Source organism: Anguilla rostrata, chromosome 11 (assembly GCF_018555375.3).
Source record: "Anguilla rostrata isolate EN2019 chromosome 11, ASM1855537v3, whole genome shotgun sequence".
Lineage (NCBI taxonomy): Eukaryota > Metazoa > Chordata > Actinopteri > Anguilliformes > Anguillidae > Anguilla > Anguilla rostrata.
The window spans coordinates 2,287,846-2,301,469 of NC_057943.1; the positions used below are offsets into that span (position 1 = coordinate 2,287,846).

The 13,624-nt window shown below is 53.2% G+C and overlaps 1 protein-coding gene across 2 annotated transcripts in view; it reads right to left on the reverse strand.

The window, feature by feature from the left end:
- Positions 1-427: 427 nt before the first annotated feature.
- The window catches only part of LOC135235191 (coiled-coil domain-containing protein 50-like), a 30,076-nt gene continuing 16,879 nt past the window's right edge, over positions 428-13,624 (reverse strand). Inside the window, exons 6-12 of one of the 2 annotated variants that reach the window (XM_064300463.1) lie at positions 10,634-10,736; positions 5,213-5,358; positions 3,679-3,756; positions 2,678-2,812; positions 2,319-2,392; positions 1,075-1,169; positions 428-891 (exon numbers count right to left, since the gene is read on the reverse strand). In XM_064300463.1, the coding sequence (XP_064156533.1) occupies positions 746-891; positions 1,075-1,169; positions 2,319-2,392; positions 2,678-2,812; positions 3,679-3,756; positions 5,213-5,358; positions 10,634-10,736 (777 nt within the window). In that variant the 3' untranslated portion in view covers positions 428-745. Of the gene's footprint in view, positions 892-1,074; positions 1,170-2,318; positions 2,393-2,677; positions 2,813-3,678; positions 3,757-5,212; positions 5,359-6,396; positions 7,453-10,633; positions 10,737-13,624 lie in introns of those variants that run through there. The other variant, XM_064300462.1, reaches the window with a different exon arrangement.

Here is a 13,624-nt window from a genome sequence, read left to right on the forward strand (position 1 = left end):
GTGAATTCAGGATTTGTAGTTTTTCTTCCCGGTGAACAATAGTACTCTACACACTCACTGTACGGTGTAGCGCTGGCCAGGTCCGACCGCATTACCCATAATTCAGCTGAACGCAGCTACGTTTCTCCCGCTGTTCTTAGGACGCCAACCTGAGTCACAGCTCCTGAAAGTGCCTGCGCTCCACGGCGGTGCAGGGTAAGCCTGCGCTCTTACGGTTTCGCTTCCATTCTGACGGCGCTCCGGGTGACTAATCGCAGGCGCGGGACGAGGCGAGCTCCTCGGGAACGCCGCCCGGACGCGCCTCCAGCCCAAACGCCGGAAAACGTGCGTCACTGACACGAGTTCAGGAGGCCAGGGGCGGGGTCGCGTGCGCTGGGTTCCGGAAGTCCTATCGCACCATCGATGATGACTCATAGCGAATTTCATCTCCCACCTCACCCCCCGCTGGTTGTTTGCACAACACAAGTGCAAACATAATCAACGGGAAAAAACCCAGGGCAAGAGAGCACAAAAATCCCACGGGCTGAGATTAGTCCCGCGTTCCCACGGACCACTGAACAGCTTTGTTTTTTGTTTGTTTTTTTTTGATTGAGTGACTGCGGTGCCTCCCCCCGTCAAACTATATCCGGTAGAAATCCTTCCACCCCCCAGGAGACTCCTCCGGTATACTCTGTTCACCTGTAGGGGGCGGTAGGGGACCAGAGGGGCGGGCGGGCGGGGGGGGCGGGGGGGTAACAGGGCGTGGTCACTGCTGCTTACAGCCCTCCTTCTTCTCTTTGGCTTTTCCGCGCCCCGATCTGTCGCTCCGCCGTTTGGTGGGCGGGATGAACAAGGGCTCGTCCGAGTAGTCGTGGAAACCGCGGTGTGGAGTGGGAGGGGTCAGGCAAAGATCTGGGCAGAAGAAAAAAAATTTAAATTAAAATATTTCAGATTTTAGATGAGAGGAAAATATTTCAGATTTTAGCTATGACAAACTTTACAGAAGTCCATGTTTAGTTTTAAATTGGTGGGGGGAGGGTAAAATCAAAAAGGGAGGGAATCAAACGACCCCCCCCTCCCCGCACCCCCCCTTACCGGAGCTGGTCGGCCTGGCTTGGCTCATCCCCTTTCTCCGGGCTTTGAAGGTCGGATCCAGCTCCTCTGCAATGTTTCTGATTGGCTGCCGCTGACTGCAATGACATGAGCACGTGAGCTGACAACACACAGCCTATCACCTTTCACCTAATGACCTCACCACAGCCTATCACCTTTCACCTAATGACCTCACCAATCAGAATGTTACTCAGTTAACCAGCCATGGCTTCCAAACACAGGCCAATAATAAAATGACTAAAACCATAAAATTCTGTTCATCACACTGAGACATCACACTGCTCCAGGCAGTATATTTCCTTCATTAGTAATAAAAAAATAAAATAAATAATAATAATAATAATAATAATAATAATAATGAAATGTAATGTAATGATAAGCTGGCTTTAAAAAAAAAAAATTTCTTTCCAGACTACAGTAGACGGTGACTTTAAAAAGATGAGTGTTGTTTTAGAGAGGAATTTTTACATTTAACAAACCGGATTCTGTTGAAAAACTATGAGTCATCTTCTAATAAAGGTCCCTCCAGTTCAATAACATCCTGCTTAAATGTCAGCTATAAATTATAACACAACTGAATATCTGTCAGAGTTCAGGGCAGAACAGTGTGTGTGTGTGTGCGTGTATGAGGGTGAGTGTGTGTGTATATGAGGGTGTGTGTTTATGTGTGTGTGAGTGTGTGTATATGAGGGTATGTGTATGTGTCTGTGTGTGTGTATATAGTGAGTGTTTGCGTGTGTGTGCGTGTGTGTTTGTGTGTGTATATAGTGTGTGTGTGTGTATAGTGTGTGTGAGTGTATATAGTGAGTGTGTGTGAGTGTATATAGTGAGTGCGTGTGTGTATATAGTGTGTGTGTGAGTGTATATAGTGAGTGCGTGTGTGTTTGTGTGTGTATATAGTGTGTGAGTGTGTGTGTGTGTATAGTGCGTGTGAGTGTATATAGTGAGTGTGTGTGTGTTTGTGTGTGTATATAGTGAGTGTGTGTGTTGAGTGTGTGTGTGTGTGTGCATGTATATGTGTGTGTGTGTGTATACGTGTGTGTGTTGAGTGTGTGTGCATGTATATGTGTGTGTGTGTGTTGAGTGTGTGTGTGTGTGTGTGTGTGTGTGTGAGTGCGTGTGTGTGTGTGTGAGTGCGTGTGTGTGTGTGTGTATAGTGAGTGTGTGTGTGTGTGCGTGTGTGTGTGTGTGTGTAATGTGTGAGTGTGTGTATAACAGACACTCACTGTGCAGTGTTGGCAGGTTTGGGATCGATTCTCTCCTCATTGGCTGAGGGCGGCTCCTCCCTCTGCACCTGCAGCTACAGACACGCCCACTGACCTACTACATCACTGCCCACTGACCTATTACATCACAGCCACGCCCACAGCCAGATGACATCACAGCCACGCACACTGCCCGATAACAGACACGTCCACAATGTTTAAAGTTTAAAAAAAAACATGTTTAAAGAAACCGATTCAAGGTTCATAGAAAAGGTTCCTTTCTAACCACAGCACTGCAAGATAACCATATGCCAGGACCGTATGCCAGACCACAAGATGACCGTATGCCAGACACAGAGATGACCATACGATGACCGTACCTTTCGTTCCGGACACTCTCTGCTCTGGCGTACGTCACCCGAGTCGTCACGCTCTCCCTGTGACCCCTGACCCTCCAGGTCACATGACCGCCACTTTGTCTTCATTTCCTGCCTCTGCATAAAGCGTGCAATCTCCTGAGAGAGAGAGAGAGAGAGAGAGAGAGAGTGACAGAGTGAGAGAGAGAGAGAGAGGGAGGGTGGGAGAGAGGGAGAGAGGGTGAGAGAGAGAATGAGAGAGAGAGGGGGAGAGAGAGCGAGCGAGAGAGAGAGGGAGAGGGAGAGAGAAAGAGAGAGAGAGAGAGAGCGACAGAGTGAGAGAGAGAGGGAGAGAGGAAGAGAGCGACAGAGTGAGAGAGAGAGAGAGGGAGAGGGAGAGAGAGAGAGAGAGAGGGAGAGGGAGAGAGAGAGAGAGTGACAGAGTGAGAGAGAGAGAGATAGATTAGAGAGAGATGTTATTGCCTGTCTGTTATATTTGTCATGTGAGTGAATGCTTTGGCAATAGTACCTACCATGCAATAAAGTTATTGATGAATGAATTGAATTGAATTGAGAGAGAGAGGGAGAGGGAGAGGGAGAGGGAGAGAGAAAGAGAGAGAGAGAGCGACAGAGTGAGAGAGAACTCACGAACGTACAAGATCCCTTTTACGGCTTAATTTTTTCACTGTGTGAGCAATATAAAAATAAAAACTGTGTTTGCTACTGAAGATGTTGAAGTGTTCAAGATTGTGTGGACAGCTTAATTCCTTCATGCATGAAAACCAATACATGAAAAATCTATGAGACTATGCCGCATCTCAGTAATTTTCTTGTTATAACTACATGAGTATATCTTTGTTATAACTACAGTAGAAGACTTTTGCTATAACCACAGGAGTATATTTTTGTTATATCTACAGGAACATAATATTGCTATGACTACAGGAGCATAATGTTGCTATGACTACAGGAGCATAATGTTGCTATGACGACATGTGAATATTTTTGCTATTTTTACCCCTCACCTCGTCCTGGGCCACTTGGGCCGCTCGAAAGTCGTCCTCTGGGTCGGCGCTCGGTGGGCGGGGAGGGGAGCGGGACCCCTGGAACATTAAGGACAGGGGAGAGGGCGGGGACTCAGAGGGGAGGAGCCAGCAGAGGGGAGGAGCCAGACAGAACGCCACAGGACAGGCTTTGAGGAGAGCGGCGCCACGCAGGAGGCGGACCGTCCAGACCAGCGCTGCTCAACGCCACGGTCCGCAGGCCTTACCTCCAACCGGGCACCACCCGACACCACCGACGACGACCCGGACCACCACCGAACACCGACACCACGCCACACCGCACACCGGCCCCGTACCACCCCCGGCACCCCACCACGCCCCCGCCCCCACCCGCACACCCCACACGCCACCGACACCCGGCACCACCGACACCACACCGCCACACCGCCCGCACACCGCCCCCACCACCCGACACCACCCGACACCGCCCACACACCGCACGACCTGACCACCCGACCGCCGCACCACCCACACCACCCACACACCACCACCCGCCCCACCGCACCACCCGCCACCACCCGACACCCACCCGCACCCACACCACCCGACCACCCCCACCCCCGCACCGCCGACACCACCGCACACCTGCCACCACCGCACCACCGCACACCCGCACCACCACACCGCCGACCACCCGACACCACCCACCACGCCGACACGACCGCACCACCCGGCACCACCCACACCACCACACCGCCCGACACCTCCACCCCGACACCGCCCACACCCGCCACCACCCGACACCGCCCGACACCACCCGACACCACCCGCCACCACCCCGCCACACCCGACCACCCGGACCACCCGCACACCGCCCACACCCACGCACCCCCGACACCACCCGCACCACCCGACACACCCCACCCGCACCACCCCACCACCGCACCACCGTACACCCGACCCACCCACACCGCCCGACCACCCGCACCACCCGCCACCCCCGCCACACCGCCACCGCCCCCACCACCCGACACCACCCGACACCACCCACCACCGCCCGACACGACCCGCCACCACCCGACACCACCCGACCGCCACCACCCGGCACCACCCGGCACCACCCGACACGGCCCGACACCGCCCGCCACCACCCGACACCACCCGATTTCACTGGTGAGCTCACTCACTGAACCGAGCAGGCAAAACAATGAGCGGAATCTGGTGGTGTAGCGCACGGTTGGAGTAAATACCTGCAGACACTGCAGTCGAGCGGCTCTGGTCTGGACCAATCAGGCAGTCAGCTCTGAATTCTCTGAACACTCTTCATTTATCCCTAACTGTGAGTTACAAGCAATCTCAATGTACACCTTTCTTCACAAACACAGTTTGGTGAGTTGGACTAAGCTTTTTTTCCCCTCTCTGTTATGCAGAGGTATACTTTCCTTGCGGCCGCTGTTGGTCGTTAAAAACCACATAAATATCTGAAATGGTCCATTTCATGATCAAAAAGAAAAAAAGCAGTGGTGTGAGTTTCTCTCTCTCTCCCTCTCCTCACTCTGCGTAACTTCCTGTGGATGTTCTCCTCCTCTTCCTGTAGGCTCCAGGCCAGCTCCTGGTCCAGCAACACCTGCTGCAGGGATCCCAGCTCTAGCCCCGCCCCTCTCTGCCACAACCCCACCCCTCTCTGCCAAAGCTCCGCCCCTATAAGAGAGCAGAGGAAGTGTTCATTTAACCAGGCGGGTCTCACAGAAATAAAACATCTCTCCTACAAGCGAAACCTGGTCAGGACAGCAGGTGGGACAGATGAAGTACAAACTGACAAAAGATTTTTTTTTTTTTTTTGCTGAATTATCCACTTATACACTGACACTTGTGCAGAAGGTTAAACAGGTTAAATAAGCAGTAATATACCCAGCACAACGACAGTCCCCAGTGCGCTTGGACCCCAGTAATGAGATCTGAGAGACGCGCTTTACAGACACATTTAACGCCCTGAGATACGCAGAGCCGCGGGGAACTGTGGGGAGGAGGGAGTCAGCGCAGGTCACGGGCACACAGGTGCACAGGTGAAAAAGTACACAGGTGCACACACAGGTGAATAGGTGCACAGGTGAAAAAGCACACAGGTGCACACAGGTGAATAGGTGCACAGGTGAATAAGTACACAGGTGCACAGGTATACAGGTGAAAAAGCACACAGGTGCACAGGTGAATAAGTACACAGGTGCACAGGTATACAGGTGAAAAAGCACACAGGTGCACAGGTGAATAAGTACACAGGTGCACAGGTGAATAGGTGCTCAGGTATACGGGTGTGCAGGTGAAAAAGCACACAGGAGCACAGGTATACAGGTGAATAAGTACACAGGTGCACAGGTATACAGGTGAATAAGTACACAGGTGCACAGGTATACAGGTGAATAAGTACACAGGTGCACAGGTATACAGGTGAAAAAGCACACAGGTGCACAGGTATACAGGTGAATAAGTACACAGGTGCACAGGTATACGGGTGGGCAGGTGCGCTGCAGTACCTTCCGCTCGCTCATTGTGCCGCACGCCTCCCCGTTTCCTCCTCTCCTCCCTCCGCTGCACCTCCTCCTCTGAGCTCGACTCCTCTACTGACCCCCGCCAGCGCCTCCTCGCACGCCACCTGGCCCTCCAGTTGCCACGGTAACCCCTGCCACTGGCCACGCCCTCCTGAACTCCAGACACACTGGCCCCGCACCCTCTTCCTCTTCCTCCTCCTCCTCCCTTCTGGCAGTTTCTATGGCTGCCACCACCCAATCCCTCCCGCTCCGCCCCATCTCCAAGGTGACAGGCGCTGTCAGTCTCAGATATGGGGGTGCTGTAGTCCTGGTTACCGCTGCCACGGTGACTAACCCCGCCTCCCCGATTCCCCGGGGCCTCCCCACGCCTCGTCCTGCTCCTGTCCGGGCCCCTCCCCTGACCGCCATCTCCGCTGAACACTCCCCGTTGACCCTCTCTGGCCACTGCTGGTATTGCCACGGTAACTGTGCCATACAGGGTCTTCAGACCCAACGGTCACGCCGTCTACACCTACACCACCTGCCCTTTGTGTCAGGTCTCCGTGGTAACCTCGTCTCACTGCCCTACACCGGCCACTATTGGGACTATCGACGCAGCCTAGCGACCCCCGCTTCCTGTCCCCGTGGTGGCTATGGCAACGCCTGCCCTCGTCCAGGAAGTGGACGCGGCGCTCCGCAGCGGCTCTGTTTGCGTGGTAAGTCCAGCGGCAGACTCCGTCCTGAGGACAAACATTACCGCCACGGGCACCCCCGCTGCCTTCCCCCGCTGATCTCAGGTCAGCACAGGGCCCCTGTCTGCTCAATCCCACAATCCTCTCCTTCCCACCCCCGCCAGCCCTGTCCTCTCTGAGCCTGCGACAGGAACAGCAGCTCCCCTCTCCCTGGGTGTAGCCGCTGGCTCCCAGCTGTCCACAGGGGGCGCTGTTGAGCCATTTCCCAGGCCTGTGGGCCGCGGTGGTGAGCCACCAAAGGACCCCAGAGCCACGCCCAGAGCCACGCCCAGATCTGCGCGAGTTGCCAGGACCGTTTCGGATCGGCCCCAGAACAGCCGCCGGTCTGGCACCCAGTCGCGGAGCTCGACTGGTCCCACAGACGGGACTCAGCGGGTCAGTGATGGACTCGGAGCTCGCGCCACACACAGGACGCTGCCCCCTGGTGGCTGGAGGCCAGAGGGGGCGGGGGCAGGGGATGAAGCGGGTGGAGGCCAGCACTGAGGGGGGCGGTAGATGGCGATTGCTGCAGTGCTCTTTAGTCAAGCCAAACATGCAAACAAAAAGAGAGAGAGAGAGAGAGAGGGGAGGGGCTAATGAAAAGGTCAGAAGTCAGCAGCAGGACAGGCAGTCAGAAGCAGATTAACACAGAATCAGCTGCAGTGCACAGAACACTAGTCACAGAGCCTTGGATAAGAGACATACAGCGTCCAGCTAAAGAAAATGACAAAAATAAAAGTTGAAAAGCTTTTTTCAGTAACAGCAGGCAGAGTTATGATCATGCTGAATCGGTGGAAGACATGGACAGGCAGAGCGGAGTTTCCAGGGGGGGGAGGTGGGTGGTGATGAGGAGGGGGGGGGTGGGTGGTGTGAGCGAGGGGGGGTGGGTGGTGGAGCGAGGGGTGGGTGGTGTGAGCGAGGGGGGGGGGGCAGGTGGGTGGTGGTGAGGGGGGTTGTGTACAGAGCTTCGCAGTGTGACACCACCCTGTTCTCACACGCACGACTTTTAAACACACCCACAATAACCTCTTCTTCTTTAAATTCTACAGCGTTTTTATTTTTAAAATACTTCACTTCTCTTATCGGGCAACAACTTCCTAGAGTTACTTCCCTTCTGCCATCGAGCTCAGGCCTCGGAACACCGATCACCAAAAAATGCCGAAAAGGCACGCGATCCTCCCGCGTCACGGACCGTTAGCTCGTTAGCACCGGAGCGGAACGAAGAACGCGGCAAGGGGCCGATAAAACCGCCGCACTGTACCGAGGAAAAATTCCAGCGAGATTTTGACCCCTCGATAAGCGGTTTCCTGCACATGCAGGCATGACGAATGTTGAGTGAAGCTGGCATGCGAGCCGGCCGTCCTGCTCAGGCTGCTGGCCGTTGGCTGTTGGCTGTTGGCTGAGGTTTCCGTTGAGGACAGGGTGTGTGCCTGCCTGCTTGCCTCAGTTTCCCGTGAACAGGGGGAACACAGAGAGTACTTACCATGTTTAACCAATCCGCATATTCACCGGCTTAAAAGCGTACTTGTTGTTGTACACCAGGGGTGTTAATCTCAGGGGACTGCTGAGTGTGTGTGTGTGCGTGAGTGTGTGCGTGAGTGTGTGCGTGTGTGTGTGCGTGTGCATGCGTACGTGTGTGTGTGAGTGTGTGTGTGAGTGTGTGTGCGTGTGTGTGTGAGTGTGTGTGTGTGTGTGTGTGTGCGCGTGCGTGTGTGTGTGTCAGGTGATTCCAGAAAGCTCTTTACACCATGGAGAATAAATACACCACATTCCCGTCCTAACCAGGTCATCTAAAGCACACATGTCAAACTCCAGTCCTGGAGGGGGCGCTGTGTCTGCAGGTTTAACTCCAGTCCTGGAGGGCCGCAGTTTCTGCTGGTTTAACTCCAGTCCTGGAGGGCCGCAGCATCTGCAGGTTTAACTCCAGTCCTGGAGGGCCGCAGTGTCTGCGGGTTTAACTCCAGTCCTGGAGGGCCGCAGTGTCTGCTGGTTTAACTCCAGTCCTGGAGGGCCGCAGTGTCTGCTGGTTTAACTCCAGTCCTGGAGGGCCGCAGTGTCCGCAGGTTTAACTCCAGTCCTGGAGGGCCGCAGTGTCTGCAGGTTTAACTCCAGTCCTGGAGGGCCGCAGTGTCTGCTGGTTTAACTCCAGTCCTGGAGGGCCGCAGTGTCTGCTGGTTTAACTCCAGTCCTGGAGGGCCGCAGTGTCTGCTGGTTTAACTCCAGTCCTGGAGGGCCGCAGCGTCTGCAGGTTTAACTCCAGTCCTGGAGGGCCGCAGCGTCTGCAGGTTTAACTCCAGTCCTGGAGGGCCGCAGCATCTGCAGGTTTAACTCCAGTCCTGGAGGGCCGCAGTGTCTGCGGGTTTAACTCCAGTCCTGGAGGGCCGCAGTGTCTGCTGGTTTAACTCCAGTCCTGGAGGGCCGCAGTGTCTGCTGGTTTAACTCCAGTCCTGGAGGGCCGCAGTGTCTGCAGGTTTAACTCCAGTCCTGGAGGGCCGCAGTGTCTGCAGGTTTAACTCCAGTCCTGGAGGGCCGCAGTGTCTGCTGGTTTAACTCCAGTCCTGGAGGGCCGCAGTGTCTGCTGGTTTAACTCCAGTCCTGGAGGGCCGCAGTGTCTGCTGGTTTAACTCCAGTCCTGGAGGGCCGCAGTGTCTGCAGGTTTAACTCCAGTCCTGGAGGGCCGCAGTGTCTGCAGGTTTAACTCCAGTCCTGGAGGGCCGCAGTGTCTGCTGGTTTAACTCCAGTCCTGGAGGGCCGCAGTGTCTGCTGGTTTAACTCCAGTCCTGGAGGGCCGCAGTGTCTGCAGGTTTAACTCCAGTCCTGGAGGGCCGCAGTGTCTGCAGGTTTAACTCCAGTCCTGGAGGGCCGCAGTGTCTGCTGGTTTAACTCCAGTCCTGGAGGGCCGCAGTGTCTGCAGGTTTAACTCCAGTCCTGGAGGGCCGCAGTGTCTGCTGGTTTAACTCCAGTCCTGGAGGGCCGCAGTGTCTGCAGGTTTAACTCCAGTCCTGGAGGGCCGCAGTGTCTGCAGGTTTAACTCCAGTCCTGGAGGGCCGCAGTGTCTGCTGGTTTAACTCCAGTCCTGGAGGGCCGCAGTGTCTGCAGGTTTAACTCCAGTCCTGGAGGGCCGAAGTGTCTGCAGGTTTAACTCCAGTCCTGGAGGGCCGCAGTGTCTGCAGGTTTAACTCCAGTCCTGGAGGGCCGCAGTGTCTGCTGGTTTAACTCCAGTCCTGGAGGGCCGCAGTGTCTGCAGGTTTAACTCCAGTCCTGGAGGGCCGCAGTGTCTGCAGGTTTAACTCCAGTCCTGGAGGGCCGCAGTGTCTGCAGGTTTAACTCCAGTCCTGGAGGGCCGCAGCGTCTGCTGGTTTAACTCCAGTCCTGGAGGGCCGCAGTGGCTGCGGGTTTAACTCCAGTCCTGGAGGGCCGCAGCGTCTGCAGGTTTAACTCCAGTCCTGGAGGGCCGCAGTGTCTGCGGGTTTAACTCCAGTCCTGGAGGGCAGCAGTGCCTGCAGGTTTAACTCCAGTCCTGGAGGGTCACAGCGTCTGCAGGTTTAACTCCAGTCCTGGAGGGCCGCAGTGTCTACAGGTTGAACTCCAGTCCTGGAGGGCCACAGTGGCTGGGGGTTTAACTTCAGTCCTGGAGGGCCGCAGTGTCTGCAGGTTTAACTCCAGTCCTGCGAAATTCACCATCGTAAATTAAAAGTCAGCGGTTTCCGACTGTACCTTCACAGAGAGGGAAGGCGGTTGAGTTCCCATGACAACCGCTCTCCAGTTTCCTATGTTTGGCACCCATCTCTTCCTCTTCCTGTATTCGCTTTGCCACTTCCTGTGGGGGGGGGGGGGGCAAAAAATAACTTATGTCAACCAATGCTGCAGCAAGACAACTGCTCACAGAGTGGGGTTAGAGAAGGTTACGCACAGAAAACAAAACATCTGAATTTTTCTGCATCGCTTGGCACATAAAACTTTGTTCAGGTCCAAAACCCAGGGGATTTGTTACAACTCTGTTGGCTGTGGAACATTAGAAATGCACATAAAACAAAATAAAATAAAATAAAATAAAAGATGCATCTCCCCAATTCAGGGATAAAGTATGAATTGGCAGACCAGGTTTATCAGAGCAAATACATGCCAGTGTATATGGTGATAGGTGCAAAAGTCAGTGAATGCTATAGGGAAAAGTTTAAAAGAGGACAATGTTCAGAGTGAATGGTATGAGTTTTACTGCAGGTTTACTGCCCTGCATTACTGTCAGCACTGATGGGAATCAGTTTTTGTGAGAAAAAGAGTTGGAACGGGGACAAGCAGCATTCTTCCTGGCCTGATACGCATGGGAGAGACAGGCTTGAACCCTCTTACAGAAATACAACCCCACAAACAGCACAAGGAAGCAGCAGAATTAACCACCGTAAGCTCACAGTATCACTTCATCTTTTCTCCGCAGGCTGAAAAACGAACTTTCTTTTTCGTGAGAATCTTTGAAGAGAGACAACAAATAACTTATCCTGGGATTAGCCACAACATGCACCCCATAATCTCACATTAATAATTAAATATCAGAGAGCTGTGGACAGTGGGCCACTGCTCACACAGATTACGCGTTTGTATTTACTGTCATAATTAATACTAATCCGACAATCAGATTGTATTTTAGTGGAGCAGAGGCTGGGACAGCCATCTGTTTAGCATTTGTGTTAATGAATGTATTTGTGCATATATGCATGCATGCATTCATTACAGATAAACAGCTCCTCAGGCGTGATGCTTCATAAAAAAATATTTCCCCCCACAAACACTCCAGACTTCAGTCAAGTGAAAGGCAAGCTCTATATGACTCTCCCCAGAAGATAACTTCCGTCCTGCCCACCAATCAAATAAATAAACAGACGTCACACGGTCTGATCCTCCAATCAGGGCGGTCCTATGAGCATGTCTCTCTCACACTTACAAAAACCGGTGTGGACTGCAACCTATATATATATATATATATATATATATATATGGTACTAACATATTAAATGTCTATATATATCTGTGTCTGTATATATATACGCACACACACAGGTATATAGACATTTTCTTTTTTAAATGTGTAAATTAAACGAGGTGACTGCTTCGGCACACAGCCTGTTTGTTTCTTTCCACTGGACTCTGAGAGACCCACTTTTTCAGCTTGCGAGTGCGATGGAAAAATAAACAATAAGGTCACGGCGCCGTGCGCGAGCTCCTAAACGCGGCGGCACACTGACCTACATCACAATCCTCTTAGGCCCGTTTCCAGTAAACACGTCCAGCTCCAGCTAACACAATAACGGCCACTGTACAGGTCTGTCGCGCGTAGCGTTAGCCAAGCTCCAGCGAAGCGTTAGCCACGGTCCAGCGAAGCGTTAGCCACGGTCCAGCGAAGCGTTAGCCACGGTCCAGCCTAGCCAGGTCCAGCGACATCACCACGGTCACAGAAGGTTAGCCACCGGCAGCTAGCACGGTTCAGCGGCGTTACCACGGTCCAGCGAAGCGTTAGCCACGGTCCAGCGAGGCGTTCACTTTCAGCCAGCCAGGCGCATCGACTCAACGGTCGACAGAATGTTTAAACTGCAAACCGGCACAGACGATTATTGTTTGGTTTTGTAAAAAACGACAAACGTATTGATATTAAAGGCTATATCCACACAAAAATGACTAAAAGTGAAAGATTAAGTTAACTACTGATTGCCCTTATTGGGGAAAATCAATTAGGAATCAACTGATTGAAATCTTGGAATATCCTTGAAAGCTGGCATTACAACAACACCGGAAGCATAATTTATTCTTTCTTCATCGCCATGTTCCACAGAAATGCTGGATTGTAACTGTACCTTAGGCCTGTCCCCTTACTAACAGCCTCTGTCAGTTTGGGGAAGGACACAAGCACACTTAGTTTTCTGTAGACGCCTGTTCTCTGTGGCACACGCATACTGTCCAAGGTACACATGTTCTCTGAGGTACACACAGGCCTCAGGTCTGTGCAGTCAGGGCAGGAGTGGGAGAGGGAAGGCCAGCTAACTGAACCCCCCCATTAAAAGCTTTGTTTGGGTTTGGGGGGGGGGGGGGGGGGCAGTGCACTGGATGACTCATTCTGTTATGGCACTGTTCCAGTGAATGGACAGGCCCCACAGTGCAGGATTGGACACAGCCCAGCCCAGTGCTGACTGCCTAGCAGACACTCAGGTTAACACAACAGTGCTGTCCCAGGTTCGGGGGCATGCTGTTCCTACTATATCAGTGCTGCTGGTGTCCAGGGGGACTAAGCATAATTCATTGAATAATTCATCCATCTTGAATCCAGGTTTATAATTAAAGCACTGGACACGTTCCACCATATTTGCACCTGAAGCGTTCCTCTACCAGTCCAGCAGCAGTACCACCACTGCTCCACCAGGTGTCAGTGTTTCACCTGTTACTGAACGAGCACACTCACCCGAGAGACCAGCCAGCTCAGGGCTAAAAACAGACCCCTTATACCAGCACAATCCATTTCAGCCTCAAACCTCGGCACAGGTCCCACACCAATTCATCCAGACATGAAGCAGAGTTTGAGAGCAGCAAGTTTTACGACCACCTGCGCAAGAGAATCAAGCAAGTAATTTCTGAGTTTCCAGTACAGCCACCTGAGGTGCACGCACCGAGCTGGTTTGGTGTAGATCATGTTCGTCACCAGAGGGCTGAACCCGCAGC